The sequence below is a fragment of the Raphanus sativus genome, chromosome 3 (assembly GCF_000801105.2).
Source record: "Raphanus sativus cultivar WK10039 chromosome 3, ASM80110v3, whole genome shotgun sequence".
NCBI classification, from domain to species: Eukaryota; Viridiplantae; Streptophyta; class Magnoliopsida; order Brassicales; family Brassicaceae; genus Raphanus; species Raphanus sativus.
This window is the reverse complement of record NC_079513.1, coordinates 11688621-11706008: the sequence shown is the minus strand read 5'-3', so window position 1 is coordinate 11706008 and position 17388 is coordinate 11688621. Positions and strand designations below refer to the sequence as shown.

Below are 17388 nucleotides of genomic sequence, written 5' to 3'. Positions count from 1 at the left end.
TATAAAAACTAGATTATATGATTAGAAATTAGATTTATTAAAATACTAATATATACTTTATTGTAACTTTTAGATATAATATTTTTTATTTTGTTTAACTATTAAAATGAATTTAATAAAGTAGCAATATCATAACATTTTTATATAGATGTATTATAGCACAAATAGTGACTAATAAAAATAAAACATGTTTTATTTAATTTGATAAAAATGAGAAAAAGTCTTTTGAACTTTATAATAATAAATTAGTAATATATTTTTTTTTAAATATCATATTATTATTTTTTTGACATCAAAGACACAGACTCATCCAGACTCTGTATACCAAAGTGGTAGCTCTGCATCCATGTGGACGATGAAGGAGTTTTGCTGTCTAGCACCGCGTGCAAGACTATCCGCTCTTGTATTCTCCGTCCTCTGTACATGAATGATCTCCGAGCTTGTGAAACTTTCTCTCAATATCTTGATATCTTCTAAATAACTTGCGAACGCCGGCCATTCTCTTGGTTCTGAAACCATCTTCACCAGCTGAGAACAATCCGTTGCAAAAGTGACTTGATATTGACGTAGATTCCTCATGCATTCCATTGCCCAAATTAAGGCTTCTACCTCCGAGTGTAGAGGTGATAAACTTGGCCGTGTATTCCTTGCTCCCATTAATCCTTGAAATCCTTGTAGTGTACTAAACCAACCCTGTCCCAAAAAAAGTTTCTTGTCTTTCCAAGAACCATCCGTCAAACACCATCGTCCTAGGATTGTTGGTAAGCGTCTGCCTTCCACCTGATGTGGTATTCTGTGAGTGTTTATCTCCTGCGCCTCAGCCCATAATCTCGATTCAACTTCTGCCTTTTTAAGTGTGTCCATCGGTTCCACATCTAGATTACTGAACACCTTGCTATTTCTCGCTTTCCAAATATACCATAATATCCAATTATCATATTATTAAAATAAATAATGTATATATTATTAACTATTATACAATTTGTAGATAAGTATACAAATATTTGTTGGTTAATTGTTTTCTTTGGTTTATTCATTTTGATCGTTTTATATACCGAACCATATTTATATATTGTGGTTTCTTAAAAATAACATTCATTTGGTTTATTCGGTAATATTAAATCCAAATAATTTTTTCAATTTCTGTTTCATTCGATTTTAATTAGTTCGGTTTTAGCAAATTGGACATCCCTATTTTTAATAGATTAGATAGTATAATGTTAGGTAAATCAGTGGTGAGCATTGTGTTTTATTCACAATCTCGCGTGAAAAAGAAGAATTTGGTCCACTTTAGTACAAAATTAACACATCCTTTTTTTTTGAAACACCTTAATTACTACATGTTTACTCTATGAATTTCCACTTCCACTATTAATAGTCCCCTATTTCACTCTTCTTTTTTTCTTGTTTTTTACCAAGGTTGGATTCTTACAACTCGACAATTAACTGAATTAATAGAATAACCCAGATCATAACAAGTAGATTGGACTAGCATTGATTATTTATCATTCTGTTTGGACAAATCCTCAAAAGATCATTATAAATTTATAAGCTTCGTACACCGAACTTCCATGTGTGGAAAAGTGGTCACTAGACTATAAAGATTCTTGTTGGTGAGTCCAATATAAATATATGATACACCAGTAATTAAAAAAACATCTAAAAGTATACAACTATCAAATCAATATATATACTTTATGGTCAATAAAGATGAAGCTCATATATACCTAGTAAAAAAAACCATGCACCAACTGCATTTCCTTTACTTGTTCTTGATCTTTACCTTTGTTAGTGAAGGAATCTTTATTTTAGTTTATTCTTTGTTTAGAGACCCGATGTTTGTTTGAAACAAGATGTTTTTTTTCAATTGAACTATCAATTTATTGGGTGAGCGATTAACATAAGTAATTTAGTAAAGCTAGCATCCTTGATAAAGAAACCACTTGTACACTATTATACAGCCTACTTGTTACAACAACAAACAAATACTGCCTACTTGTTTTTTATTTTCCTTTTTCAAACTTAATACAATCTCCCTCCGGTATGTATACTTGTGGATAGATCATAACCTCTTTTTCGTTTCTTACCGTTTAGTTAGATGTTGAAGGGTTTGTGACTGGATTACATATGAAAATATAAATTTATTAAAGAAAACGCGACCAGATTGATGTTGATACTTTTTTGTTATTTGATGAGGAAATCTATGGACATAATTGATGGGTAGATGTGATTTAATAGACACCTTTACAAGCAAAATCCCAAACAAACAAAAATAAAATAGATAGACATATGTATTAAACCTATATAGTTAGCTAGACAAGAAGACGTTGTTCGTTTTTCCCTCTCCGTGAAACAAGAAAGACAGATCAGGAAGCAAGACAAGCTTCCCAGAACATTCGATTTTTATCCATCTCACTCACCACAGGACTAGAATCAACGGTCAGATTTTCACGTTGACTTGTCCTATATCTTATGATGTAGCTGTTCACCTCTCCGTCCTCATCTTCTTCCTCTCCTGCTGTGAGAACTATTTCTTCTGTCACCGTATCCTCCGGGTCGAAACTCGGTCTCCAGGTCGTCATAGAAGACGTCTCATAAAAATTGGCGGTACAAGACTCATCAATTTCATCTCGATCCGGGTAATAGTTATTGTTAACATTGGGTTCGCCGTCGTGGGCACCCTCGATCTGTTCGCCTCCGTCGCAGCGATAGGTATCGGAATCTGCAGATGATTCTAGTAGCAAGAACGGTGACACATCAAACACCTCCTTGGTTGTGTTCATATTATTTTTTCTCTTATGTCTTAACTGAGGATTGTGACAAGCTAAGAGACACCAGCAGGTGCGTATCAAAGTAATATATATATATGTGCAAGCAGAATGTGGCCTAATTTATTGACGACTCACGATCTTTCATACTATTTTAATCTAAACTATTAAAACTGAAGTACATTTAGTATTTAACCTTAACTTTTCCTAAATAATTACAAAGGATTGCAACTGGCATAATACTAGAAATATAAAAATTAAATGAGATAAATCATTAATGTCAACCTTATATCACGCTAAGCTTTAGTATTATTTTCCTAAAATCATGTGTAACTACTTATTATCATTCCTATATTTCAAGATTCTCAACTACAATCTAATATTTGTGATTTAGTTTTTAAACATCCAAGCTTTAAGTGATAGATATCCTCATGATATCTTAGCATGTATCTATAAATACCGATATTTATCGTAGCTCGACTTCTGCACTACCAACTCTTAACAAAAAAATTATCAATAACTTTTTTAGTTACAAGAATAAAATTCTGTGTTGGTTTTTGCGTCAAATAATAAATTGATGGACTAACTAAACTTTGTTAAATTCATATATAAATGTTAAAGGTCCATTTTTGAATATCCGTGCAAAATAATTGTTACTTTTCATTAACACTGCAAAATAATTGTTACAATATTATCATTTTATATACAAATCTTCACCAAAATTATAATATATTGTTTTTAATTTTTTAAAATAGAACATCAGTTTATGTAAAATAATTACATTACAGTATTCCTATTTTAAAAATAAGATTTATTACAAAATTAAAAAATAAAGTAATAAATTAAAATAATCTTATAAATTTTATAAAAATAATTTATGTAAATTATAAAAAAACTTAATATATTAAATAATTTCATACAAATGTAAATAAAAACTGAATGTTGTTTTAATAGAATTTTTAATTAAAAACTGAATGTTGTTACAATAGAAAACCGAATGTTGTTTTAATAGTGTACATGAATAATTTAAAATTGACATAAAAAGTAAAACTTCAAATAACTTTTTACTTATTGTGTTAATCATAATTTCCCCCATTATAAATACATTAAATAAATTTTCATAATATAAAATAAATATAAAATTATTTTTAACATTTTATAATATTAAAACATATATAATTTTTCGTGTCCCCGAATAAGTAGTCTATTTATACTATATATAATAACTTATTTAAAATTTAATAAAAATGATTAGTGTATAAAAATAATCTATCTAACTAACACAAAAACAAAGGGAACTTTAAATATTTTTTTTTAATTTCAAAAAGAACTTCAAATATTAATTACGTTCAAAAAAACTTCAAATACTTATTTAGTAGTTGTAATGTTAATCATTTTATCAATGCTGAAAAATACATAAACACAAATAAAAATATCTGAGACTCTTTAAAAATAGTATATAAGAAAAAAACCAAACAACATTCAGTTTTATATTGTAATCTAATAATATTAATGTATATATATATTATATATAAAGTTATTTTAAAACCCGCACGGGTGTGCGGGCCAAAAATCTAGTTATATATTATATGAGCACTTTTGTAGTCTCGCTTCATTTGTTTCGGAAGACGGGAGTTCGTATGCAAAACTAATGACGACCGAGTATTGGTTGGGGGTCGGCTTCTAGAAGGACGGTGGCTAATAGAAATAAAGTAAATAACAACGTGCTTTCTTTAACAAAACTTATAATAATATATAGTGTCTACTTTTTCAGGAAAAAAAAACACATAAAACAAAAGCAAATGTCAAATTTGAAAAATCGAGCGTATATTATATTTTGATTTTTCTCCCAGGTTTCAATTCTTCTAGAAAGACCATCAGAATCATCAGACACAAGTCCAACTGTCAAAGATATTAGACTTTTGTTGTCTCACGCAAATACAATTTACTCACTCAATCAGTGGCGGAGCTACACTATTGGCACCTGGATCAATTGACCCATGTGAACTTTTTATAAAAATATTTTTTACATGTATAATTCTTTAAAAATTAGATAAATCTTGTAAACTTTAGCTAAATGACCCCTATAACATATGCTAATTTTGAATTTGACCCCTCTAAAATTATTTTCTACCTCCGCCACTGCACTCAATATAGAATCATGAATCAAAATGATTTCGTCTAGTTTTCAAAACAAAAAGACATAAATATGTAATATACTGTCTAGTCGTCTACATTTGTTTTTTTACCAAAATCAAATGTATACGACATATATACTCTTATCGGATCTTAGATCCAGATTACAATCGCCTATGTATATTTTGGTGTTTTCCATATTTAGATTATACAATGTTTAATGTAGAAGGAATCATAGAAGAACAAATTTGTAAATCAACTGCGACAAAAGACAATAAGATATACCATAAATTAGCACATAAATACCTTTTTATTTTAAAATTAGAATATAATATCAATCAAAAGTTAAAAATATATTTATATTTGAATTAGGATTTAATGTTTAGAAGTTAGGGTTTAGTTAATTGAGAGTGAAGTTACGATAAAAGTTTAACGTTGAAAATAATCTAGAGAAATTGCAGTGCATTATACAAGGATAACATGCATATTTGTGGGGTTGAAAGTCAGTCTTTTCGAATGACGTGTTTTTTAATGTCCATAGCAACCCTATCATCTAATACTTCAACCCCCTATTCGAAAATGTGGCGCCGAGGACCGCATAGTCGCCGGAAAATCGTAACACAGCCATGAACCGTGGCGAATTAGAGTTATTCGCTCAAAAAATCAGAAATGCCATAAAAACTCTATTCTAACTCAATTCAACCTATAATCGAACAAAATAGGTAAGATTTATGAAGTTTTCACGAAACCAGCATCAAAAACGAAGAAAATGGTGTAAAACCTAAGGAGCCATCGATTTGAATCGCAGAAAACCTAAAAACCTAAGGAAGAAGACGACCAGTAAATGATGTAAATACCCTTCGTTAAACATAAAATTAAAAAATAGGCGAAAATACATCCAGGACAGCTCGAACCTAGGACGCTGAGACTTTCACAGACGATTAAACCATTACGCCAACTGCTTTTTACTGTATTCACTATTAAGCTAGATATATATGTAAATTATAACAGAAACAACATAAAATTCCCTAAAATAAATCCCCGCGTAATCCCCGTATAATCTCCGATTTTTTTCATTCGGCACTAGGCGTAACCGGAGCGTACGAGGAACGCCTAACGAGTTTCCGAACAGGACTTCAACCTAATATCTTATATGTTTACAAACTCTATAACTCATTATTACGCGTGAAGAGAGAGACTACGCTCATCAGTACAATCGATATACTTTTCGTTCAAAAATATCTATCTCATCTCTCTCTATATTTTTGGTTTAGCGACCTCCTTCTCTCACAATTTCTTTTGTTTCTCCGTAGTTATGATCCTCTTTCTCTCACAATCTCTTTGATTTCTTTGCCAAAACCATTGTTCACAAAGATTAATCTTCCATCTCTCTCAATCTCTTTGGTTTCTCCCACAGAACCCTTCTCTCTACATAGACGAAATTGCACCGGACTATCTGTTTCAGTCTCACTAGATTCAAGAGTCGTGGTGGTGGCACGGATCCGATCATTTGTATATATGAAGCTATCACGCATGGTACCACCTTTCAGAAAGTTTCTGCGCTCGTCGAACTGGTTCTCTTCTATCTCTTTACGCCCTAATTATATTTGTCTTCTTCTTTTGATTTTACATAAAGTTGTAATGATGGATCTTATCCAACTATGGTAATTCTGTCTCTGAGCTGGTTAAACAACCAATGGATAGAATCAGTCTGAGAAGTCAAATAGTTTATCCTAAATACTTGATTCCTCTTTCTTTTTGGTCAGTTTTTGATTTGTTCGATCTGATAAGTCAATTCTATGTCTGCATCCTTACGAGAATAGCATGGAAGATATTTTGTTTCTTTGTCTTTTTCTGTGTGTAATAGGATAACAATGACATTGTACATACAATTCATTAAATGCCCGTCCACCAAAAATGTGTAGTGTGTTAGCATTTCTTACTCCAGAGACCGTATAACCACGGAAATAGACATAAATTTTATAAAATAGTTGTCTAAACCAAATTTTGATGAATTATTTTATAAATATGTGAAGACTTTGATTATTCAGCCGGACACATACTTTGAGCTTGACGAAGGAGATTTATGTCTTTCTGATGGGGAAGATGACAAAATAGTAGATAAAATGGCCAGCCTTATCAGAGACGGTACCAGTTTTACAAAAAAAATATTCACAGGCGGAGCTACAAAGGCCGATGCAGAGTGGATGAGAGAGGAGGCCGATGATGCAGCCTTAGCAAGGAAGAAAACAAAGAGGAAAAGCACTGGCAAAACACCCACTTACGTTGGTGCTGATGCAGATCATGCTTTCAATTTTCTTTAATAATATAATTTGGGGAATAGTCGGTTAGAGATTTTACTTGACTTTTTGTAATAGTTAGCTGGTAATATATACTAATTATCCCGACATTGTTATAGTTAGCCGGTAATATCCACTAATTAATTATGTAATTTGTGAAACAGCCAGTTAAGATTTTACTTGATTTTTGTTATAGTTTGGAAATGTCTTTCATTTTTCTTTAATGATGTAATTTGCAAAATAGTAGGTTAAGATTTTACTTGATTTTTTTTGTTATAGTTAGCCGGTAATATATACAAATTATCCTGACATTGTTATAGTTAGCCGGTAATATATACTAATCAATGATGTAATTTGTGAAATAGCCGGTTAAGATTATACTTGGTTTTTATTATAGTTTATAAATGTCTCTCATTTTTCTTTAGTGATGTAATTTTAAAATAGCCGATTAAAATTTTACTTGACTTTTTTTTATAGTTAGCCGGCAATATATACAAATTATCTCGATATATAGTTATTCAATAATATATACTAATTAATTAATGATGTAATTTGTGAAATAGCCGGTTAAGATTTTACTTGACGTTATACAAATTAAAAACTTTAGGCCAAATTGAAAACGACTGAGACTCTGAGGTCCATTCAAATAATTCTTAAAAAGTTTGAAATGTAGAATGTGAAAGTTTGGCGTCGATTGTAAATCTATTTTACACTTAGAAATATTGGAGCCAATTTGAGAATACCCAAAGGTTGGAGGGTTGGAGGGCGTATGTTACAAAACATAAGAAATCACTATTGTTGCTCGATCTCTTCCGTGACGAGACATAGACGGCAAGGATGAGCACGACAATGAGGCTTGAATCCGAGCATGACGATGTCGACAGGGTTATGATGGAAATGGTTCGGTGAGCGACAGAGAAGAATAAGCTTGAGAATAAAATATTTTTGGTGGCTTCGTCAAGATGAAAAAGGAATACGAAGCAAGATAGAGATGAAGGAGTGAAACTTGAAGCGATCATGTATAGTAAATGATTCTTTCGAGTGATGGAGGAGTACACCGTGTGAATCTTGTAACGGTGTCAAACTCGACGTAAACATAGGTGAAAGATGAAGCACAGCCGTGAAAGGGATAAGCTTGATGACGATGATTTACATTCGGAATTAGGATTACGACGGAGTAAACAAAGTAATTGGAAACAATGAGAGATGATATGGTAGAAGAGAGTCGAAGAGTGTATTGATTAATGTATTCATTATATAACATGTATATCTATATATTTACCCGTGTGAAATTAGTGATTTTTTTTTGTTTTTTCACGCGATATGACTGGTCAGAAGTTTTGGCTACTCATAGAATCACGAGTTACACAAATACATGTAAATGTGTGTATAGATTTATAATGATTACATGCATGTAATCATTACACAAACCTTTCCGCTTCGTACATAGAAAAAAGAGAGAGTAAGGATAGCTCGGTATTTTCGCGTGTACAGGAGGTGGGCTTGATGGTCAGACCTTTAATTTTTCCATCCATGCTGATATCTCCATCTTCCTCTATTTTCCATGTAAATGGTTATCATTTTATTTTTACTTTGTACTAATGTGGTTTTTTCTTTGTGTGTTAATTTTATCATAACATTATTTTATTATTTAAATTATTTTCCAAACCAAAAATATATAATAAACTAAACACATAATTAACCATCGTCACAAAGCGTTGGTTAAAACCCTATACCAGTGAGCAAGGCATGGATTAAACCAGAAATGTACCCCAACAAAATATTGGTTTGATCGTTTGTTGACTTTGAGCAACATCCTCCTTTAATCAAAACGCAACAGACAAAGGTTAGATGGAAAATGAAGCTTTAATTAAATGAAATCTGATCTTATCTATTGTCATACAAACAATTAATCAATTGCTTATCCCGTTACGCAATTAAACACTATGATCATTCAAAACGGAACACCTAATAATTAACAAAGTAGACCCACATGAACAAGTCTCCACCTAATAAAATCTCGGTGTCTTAATTGAGGTTACTAAATTGCCGGCTAACCTAGCGCCGCCGTGTACCTTGATTTCTCTCACGGTGGTCGGTGACTTTTGTCTCCAGTCACCGTGGGTGGTGGGTTTGATTCTGTTCTCGTCTCTAATCCAAGATATTCTCCCTTTGTTCTCCTCTTTTTGTGCGGTGCTTCTAGAGTCAATGAAGTTTGCTCTCTGGTTCTGTTAGAAATCCAAGGCGTCTTGGTTTCTCGGGAACACTGGCGAGGGCGAGATGATTAGGAGGACACTTGGATGCCATAGATCTTCTTGTAGTCGCCGTTTGCGCTCGGATCTGGGTCAGATTTGAGATTCGAGACCCGCCGGAGCCTCTGTAGCGTCGCTGCCTTCACGTTCTTGCCTCGTCGTCTCGATCCAATCGGTTTCTTCTATCGGTTTGCTCCATGGTGGTTGTAGAGTTTCTCCGCTCAGTCTCTGAGTGTAAAGTGGTTAAGAGACGCACCACCGAGAACCTTTGTTCCCTAGTTCAAGAGATGGCAACCATGACGCTCCTCCGAAGATTGATTGGGCTATCCTTGCAGCTACTGCGTCGCTTTCTAGGGTTTTGAGGACAACCCTCTTTGTCGGCTTCATCTGCTTCAAGGCCAAGTTCTCTCTCATTGTTTGGGTCACATGTTTAAAGGAGCTTTTAACTCCTTCTGTGCTTTTTTCTCTGGTGTCAAAGCTCTGACAGTTTAATTGGGTGTTTCTGTTGTCTTTGCTGCATCTCTTGTGTCGCGTAAACGGATGGGGAGCGTATTGTTCCGCTTGTGCTTGACCGTAACTTGAGCTTCATCTTCAGCAGCAAAGCCATGTGTCTCCACTCTCATTCTTCTGTTGAGATAGTTAGGGTCTGGTTCTGTCGACGTCCTCCTCCAGTGGAGTTCCGGAGCGTGAGTCAGCCGCCTCCGTTGATGCTTGCTTGGAGCCACTTCTGTGAGTGTTCGACGGATCCTACCCACCGACTATTCCTCTTGCCTCTGCAGGTTTGTTCAGGCTAAGCAAGAAGGCTTTGAATAGAGATTCATACTGCTGTCTCTTGTACTGTATTGTTCGTTAGTTCAAACTTTCTTTAGCTAGAAGCATGGACTACATTACCTAGATTCTTAGAGATTTTTTTAAACTTTTTGCGGTCTCTTAGAATTTGAATGGCTGTTTACAGCAGATTCTGGTTTCAATTTATCTTGTAACCGAACTTTCATTCTTTTTAAAATAATGACATTTACAATTTAGCAAAAAAAAAAATTGCCGCTAAAGATAATAGCAAGCCTTAAAACAAACCAGACCCAATAATGTTTACAAGTACCTAAATACTACGTGCCTCTCCCTCCTCTTTCAGTTCAATTCGGCAAGATATTAGATGAATCGAACTACCTAAAATACCCGAATCCGCATGCCTAATTTTATGTGTGGTCTCCTTTTTTCCGCTTGAAAATATTATTGATTATCAATAGCAATAAACCTTATTAACTATCCAATAAATAACATTACATGGACATATTTGTCTATTCACACTACATGATTTTAAAACACTAAAATAAATTTAACACATCTTACTCTTATTATTTTTTTCCATAAATATTTACATGAATCATAGTTTGATGTTTTTCATTAATATTTAATATTATTTAATTATCTGATAGATTTAGTTATATTTATTATTTTATTTTATAAAATTTAAAGGGTTTATTTTATCAAACTTGTAAATATTATTAATTTTTATAGAGTTTTACCGGGTTTACCGGTGTCGGTGAGGCTGATGCGGTTTTTTGAATTTTTACATATTTTTTTCTTGTTTTTAATTAATGAACTTTTTTACAGATTTTTTTCATGAATTTTGAAATAGATTACGATCTACAAAATATTGCAAATTTTTGATTAAATACCTATTAATAGATATAAATTTAACCATCATGAAATGAAATAATCCACAGTATACAAAAAAAATATTTTTAAAAAGTCATCTGATCCACAATATAGGTCAACTTACATATTTTCTAAGTAATTTTGCAAAGTAATATGGTTTGACCTTCTAAATTATATGTATTAAAAATTAATTACATCGATCGAAATTGATTAAATATTCAAATAGATTTAAAATGGTATTTAGAGAACTAATATCGAATCCAACCCGAACAAAAACAACATGAATATCTGAATTAGATTTGTATATATATATATATATATATATATATATATATATTAGTTTATATAAGAATATTCAAAATTTCAAACTGTTTTGAAATTATCAAAAATGTTAAAATATATAAATAGTCAAAATTAAATGTATAAAATAAATAAACTATACTCAAAACTTCAAAAAATATTTGAAATATCTCTTAGTTCTCTATCCAAATATTCAAGTCAAGCCAATTTATATATTAAGTTTAGGTATTTTGGCATACATTTAAATTTATATTCAATATATTATTTTATTTTTAGATGTTGAGAAATTTTAAGTATATATGAATTTTAAGTTTTTAAAAATCATTTAAACGGGTTATCCGAACTCGAGCCGAACCCGTAAAAATTCAAACTCAATCCGAACCGAAATTTATTAAAATCCCGGATGGGGCTGAAGTTTTAAACCCGAAAAAAACCCGAACGGGTACCAATGCCCACTCCTTGCTAGGGCTGAGCAAAAAAACCCAAATCCGAAGAACCGAAACAAACCCGATCCGAAAAAGTAATATCGAAAGCGAACCGAAATTTGATTAAATATCCAATAGGTTCAAAATTCTGGTATTTGAAAAACCAAAATCAAATCTGACCTGAACCAAAATATTTCAGGTACCCGAAAGTATCCAACAGATTTATATATGTAGATATATTAATTACTTTTATATTTAAATGTATATTTAAAACATCCAAGATATTTAAGATACTTTTAAATTTTCCAAAATACTTGATAATATATAAAAATATTAAAAAGTAAATGTATAAAATAGCTAAAATATACTTAAAACACTAAAAATATTTTAAATATCTATTGATTATCAATCTAAATATTCAAACCAAACAAATAATTGATTATTTGTTGTTTATATATTTTGAAAAAAATATATAATGAATTTCAAAAATAATTTAAATTGGTTATCCAAACCTAAATGGAAACCGCATAGAACCGAATCCGAACTAAAATTTAGAAATACTGAATGAGACTGAAATCTTTGATCCCGAAAATCTGAAACGCCAATAGATCCGAATCGAATTATAACGGGCATCCTAACGTCCACTCTTACTCCTTGCTTTTAAAACGAAATAATTAAATCAGAAATTACTCCGCGCTTTAATGTACGCGGATCAAAATCTAGTTTAAAAAAAAAAAATCTACGCTGACGATCATCTAGTTCATGTGTAAAAGAGGAAAACGGTAAAACCCACATTGGGCAGCAAGAGTGGCCAAGATGTGAAAAAGGGGCAGCGGTTATCTTCACGACTCAATCAACAAATTCTTAAAACCCATAAAGATTATAAATAAGCCCATTTATGGCCCAAACGGAGGAAGAAAAAGATTGGAGATGAAGCAGCAACAGTGTCTCTTCCCACACACACAGACATGGCCGTCGCGGCTCAGAGCACTTTCTTTCTCAAACTCTCCCTCACGAAACCATCCTTCCCCATCACAACAACAACAACAAACTTGTCCCTACCACCTACGAATCGAAAACCGCTCTTCGTCTTCCCTCCTCCCCAAGCTCATTTCCCATCTCCCAAGAAAAACCCTAAAGACGAACAGCAGAGACTCTCCTTCACCATTTCTTACCTCATCAACTCCTGCGGACTATCTCCCGACTACGCCATCGTCGCAGCTCGCAAGCTCTTGCTAGACTCCCCGAACGCCCCAACACAGTTCTCAACCTCCTCCGTGACCACGGTTTCACCACCTCCCAGATCTCCAGCATCGTCAAGAAACGCCCCGTTTTGCTTCTAGCCAACGCCGAGTCCGTGCTCCACCCTAAACTCCGCTTCTTCCTCTCCATCGGCGTCTCCAAACCCTTACTAGCTCGAACCCTCGCCTCCGATCCCACCATCTTGACAAGAAGCCTCGTCAACCAGCTCATCCCTTCCACAACTTCCTCAAGAGCGTCCTCGAAGCCGACGAAAAGATCGTGGCCGCGCTTCGCCGGACGACGTGGATATTCCTGGAGGATCACACCAAGAACCTCGTCCCGAACATCAACCACATGTCGGAGACTGGCGTCCCCGAGAAATGCGTACAGCTGCTCCTCACGCATTTCCCCGAAGCAGTGATGCAGAGGAAGGACGAGTTCAAGGAAATCACCAAACAAGCTAAAGAGATGGGGTTCAACCCCGGGAAAACGACCTTCGTGCTGGCCATCCACGCGCTCTCCGGGAAAGGCAACAGGTCGATATGGGACAAGTGTTTCGAGGTGTACCGGAGGTGGGGGTGGTCGGAAGACGACATCATGTGCGCGTTCAAGAAGCACCCGCACTCTATGATGCTGTCGGAGAGGAAGATAAACAGGACGATGGAGTTTCTTGTGAAGGAGATGAATCTGGAGCCTAGATCGATCGCAGGGTGCCCCGTGGTGCTCTTCTTCAGCCTGGATAAGAGGATTATCCCGAGATGCTCGGTGGTTAAGGTGTTGGCATCAAAGGGGTTGGTGAAGGAGGACTGGAGCTTGACGTCCTTGTTGGTTCCAGTGGAGAAAGTGTTCTTGGAGAAGCTGGTGGTTAAGTACGAGGAGGAGTTGCCTGAGTTGATGGATGTGTATAGAGGATACACCACCAAACTCTGACCAATCTGGCATGTGTCATCTAATTTTGATAATAAGGGGAAAGTTTGAAGTCATTTGCTTCAAGTCTATTGAAGAGGTTGGGACTTGGGAGTAATCCAATGATACAGAAAGCAAGAAACAAAGTTGATGACCGTGTTCTTCTATTGTGATGAGAAATTGAAGTTACACACACAAGGAGGCATCGGTTGTTGATTAGAAACCATTCTCTTTTGCTTCAGTATATATATATCTAGAGGATACACCACCAAACTCTGAGCTTCCCCATCTTTTTCATTTTTCTGATCATCATGTCATATGCTGAGGCATGTATAATCTAATTTGGTAATAATAAAAGGAAGTATTTTGGTTCAAAAGCAAAAACATAATGCAATCCTGAAACAAGAAAGACATGTGGAGTTCAAATCAATATCAAATCACTAAAAGATTTTAACTATATCTACAACAAATGTGCATTATTAAGTTTTGAGTGGATATCTTGAAATGAAGGACGACATTTTCTTAATGCTACAAAGCACCCAATCAGATCATGTGTTAGCGTTCACATCTCTTTTGCAAACAAATGCAATGCTTCAATTGCCATCTTTATCAATTATATATGTAACTGATTTTCCAAATATTTTGAAACTTCTAGAAAACTAACTAATTTTCAGTAACCTTTCATTATATCTATTGATAACATATTGGTTATAAATTTTGTGCAAAAGAGTTTATGAAATCACCACCACCAACAGGATTCTTTTGGTGCTCTTAGTGGTATTTATTTTCAATTTCTCAATATTTACATTATAAGTATATATATATATATATATTTAACGTTTTCAAGAGATGTATCAAGTAGAAAGAACTTATTTAGTTGCATTTTTTTGGTGTAAATATTTAGTTTAGTTGCATTTCATCCTTCCAATAATTTTTTTTTATTTGATAGGACGAAGTTGCGACAGCGAGTATTGGCCAGAGACTTGGAACTAAGTTACCAATTTTCTTGGATTTGCGTGTTACCTCCGGCATATCGATCACATCAGTATATATATTTAAGGATTTTTTTCTGTTCAATAGCTAAATTCTTAAGGAATTCTAAAAATGGTGTAAATGAGTATCCTTTCCAAAAGTTATTATCTTTTAAGTTTCAATTATATTTCAGATAAAATTTAATATGTTTATATCTTTATTTTTGGCTTAAATAAATTGATAAATGAATAAATTGAAATATGTTTTAGATTCATTAATAGTGACATCTTTGAAAACTAAAAACCGATTAATTATATTAATATATAAAAATACAAAACTTAGAAAATCTTGCAGTTATGATTGAGCAATCATACATTTTTGTTCACACCTTTTTGAAATAGTACAATAAAAATTAATAAATATAAACTATGAAATAGTTGATACAAAACTACACGAAAATAAGTTACCTTTAAAGACTCAAAACTGAATTAAATTAGTAAAAATGTAGACCAAAAATCTTTGAATAAATTTTAAGAAATTATTTAAAATTTCCCTTAAAATATTTATTGAAATTAAATATATTAACATGTTTCAATAGAAAAACATCATAACTGAAAATGTTGCAGTTAGGTTTTAAACATTATACTAGATTTTGATCCGCACATAAACATTTTGTTTTTACTTAAAATGAGATATATTATAACAATCACATATTGTGTTTATTGTTTTTTTTCAAACCCAATATTGTTATAGTTTACTTGTTCATAATCAAATTAATTGTTCAAAGTATCACATTTTATTTTTATCTTCTTTACAATATTTTTTAATTTGTGTTTAATATTTTACTCAATAAACTCTTGTAAGTTGGTAAAATATAAAATTATTATTATGTCTAAAGATAGTTTAACATTTCACATAATGGACTGTTGCATATATTTTTTTAAAAATTAAACTTGTAGTTTGTTAGATTAATATTATCAAATAAACCGTTAAACATTTATTAACTTTTGTTATTTTGAAAATGAGCAATCAAATTTACAAAAAATGCTATCTATCTATCTATAAATCAATTGGATTGCTAACATTTAAATTCAAATTTTTCAAGAAATATGTGCTTCTTACTAATAGCTTTGATATGTACATTTAGAATATCCGATTAGTATACCCACACACAATACTAAAATATATCAATTTACCTTTCAAAATGGATCTAGACCGGTTTAATCAAATGCATTATTTATTTATCCTTTTCTTATTAAAAGAGAAGCAATTTAGAGAGTAACCTTTATTTAGTACTATATTTACCATTTTTCTATTTGTGTGATGTGTGTCAGCTCCACAAGCCTCCTCAACTATCATTTTTAATTGACCAACATTTACTAGAAAAATTACATAAAATGCCACCGTGACTATATTAATTTCGGACGTTCATATACAAATATTAATGGAATCACTTATTTCACGTACACCACATCGTTTTCATATCCCTTATATATTATTTTAGGAGCATTATAAATAAGTAACCTTTAGTTCATGTGTGATTTATATTAGTGCTATTTCCTACGTGTCATCACCACATGCTCTCTCAAGATCTATATTCAAAAACCCTTAGTTAACTAGATTAATTACACTAACTGCCATTGGTCACTACATTATAATTTATTCCTTATTGAATAACCAAAGATACAATGTCTACGGTTAATGTTTTGTTTTTATTATTTTCATGTACTATTACACGGATTATTAATCATGATGCATTTGATTTACTCATCGATGAATCACTGAGATTTGAATACGTCTATTATATGGTTTCATCTCTTTTATATTATTTGAGAAGTATTTTTAATAGTAACTTTAATTCATGTTGTATATTTAATGACAAAATAAAATCAAATATGCGTCAATAAATATTAAGTTATGCTATTATGAATATGATCGCATATAAAACTTAGTTGATAGTATACACGTATAAATATGACCACACATTGAATTGTTTTTTTACGTTAAAACTAATTTGTCACCAATACGATTTTGAGTCTACACTTGATTAGTTTTTTGCCAATCAAAATTCGGAAACATGATCAATTAGGGATTCTAGAAATAAATATAATAAGTGGATTAGAATTAATGCAAATTAAATTATCAATTTGAGATTTTTTTTTTGAGATTATATACATAAATAATTCCTCAAAAAATACTTCGCCTACAATTAATTTCAGAAACATGACCAATGAGTGATTAATCTTAATTACATAGAGAAATCAACTCGTCTACAATTTAAATTCGGAAACATGATCATTAGGGATTCTAGACATAAATATAAGCAATCAGTAGATTAGAACTTAATGCAAATTAAACTATCGGTTTGAGATTGTAGACATAAATAATTTCTATAAAATTTACCTCGCCAACAAAATAGTTTTGGAAA

At 32.4% G+C, this 17388-nt stretch overlaps 2 protein-coding genes and 1 long non-coding RNA gene across 3 annotated transcripts; 2 read left to right on the top strand and 1 right to left on the bottom strand.

Annotated features, from left to right (window-relative positions):
• Positions 1-2206: 2206 nt before the first annotated feature.
• LOC108846317 (uncharacterized) lies at positions 2207-2895 on the bottom strand. Its single transcript, XM_018619542.2, has one exon. The coding sequence runs from the start codon at positions 2781-2783 to the stop codon at positions 2367-2369; it is 417 nt and encodes a 138-aa protein (XP_018475044.1). The 5' UTR covers positions 2784-2895; the 3' UTR covers positions 2207-2366.
• Positions 2896-4062: 1167 nt separating this feature from the next.
• LOC130509627 (uncharacterized) lies at positions 4063-8606 on the top strand. The gene is made up of 2 exons (XR_008943644.1): positions 4063-6478; positions 6941-8606. It is a non-coding gene; the product is annotated as an uncharacterized LOC130509627 (long non-coding RNA).
• A 3986-nt stretch (positions 8607-12592) lies between these two features.
• On the top strand, positions 12593-14354 carry LOC108844772 (uncharacterized). Its single transcript, XM_018618072.2, is given in 3 exon segments — positions 12593-13079; positions 13082-13318; positions 13321-14354. Coding segments are annotated over 3 exon segments (1200 nt in total). The 5' UTR covers positions 12593-12808; the 3' UTR covers positions 14013-14354.
• Positions 14355-17388: the final 3034 nt, after the last annotated feature.

Excerpts from the sequence above, each read along its gene's own strand:
- LOC108846317 (XM_018619542.2), bottom strand. The coding sequence starts at position 2,783 with ATGAACACAACCAAGGAGGTGTTTGATGTGTCACCGTTCTTGCTACTA.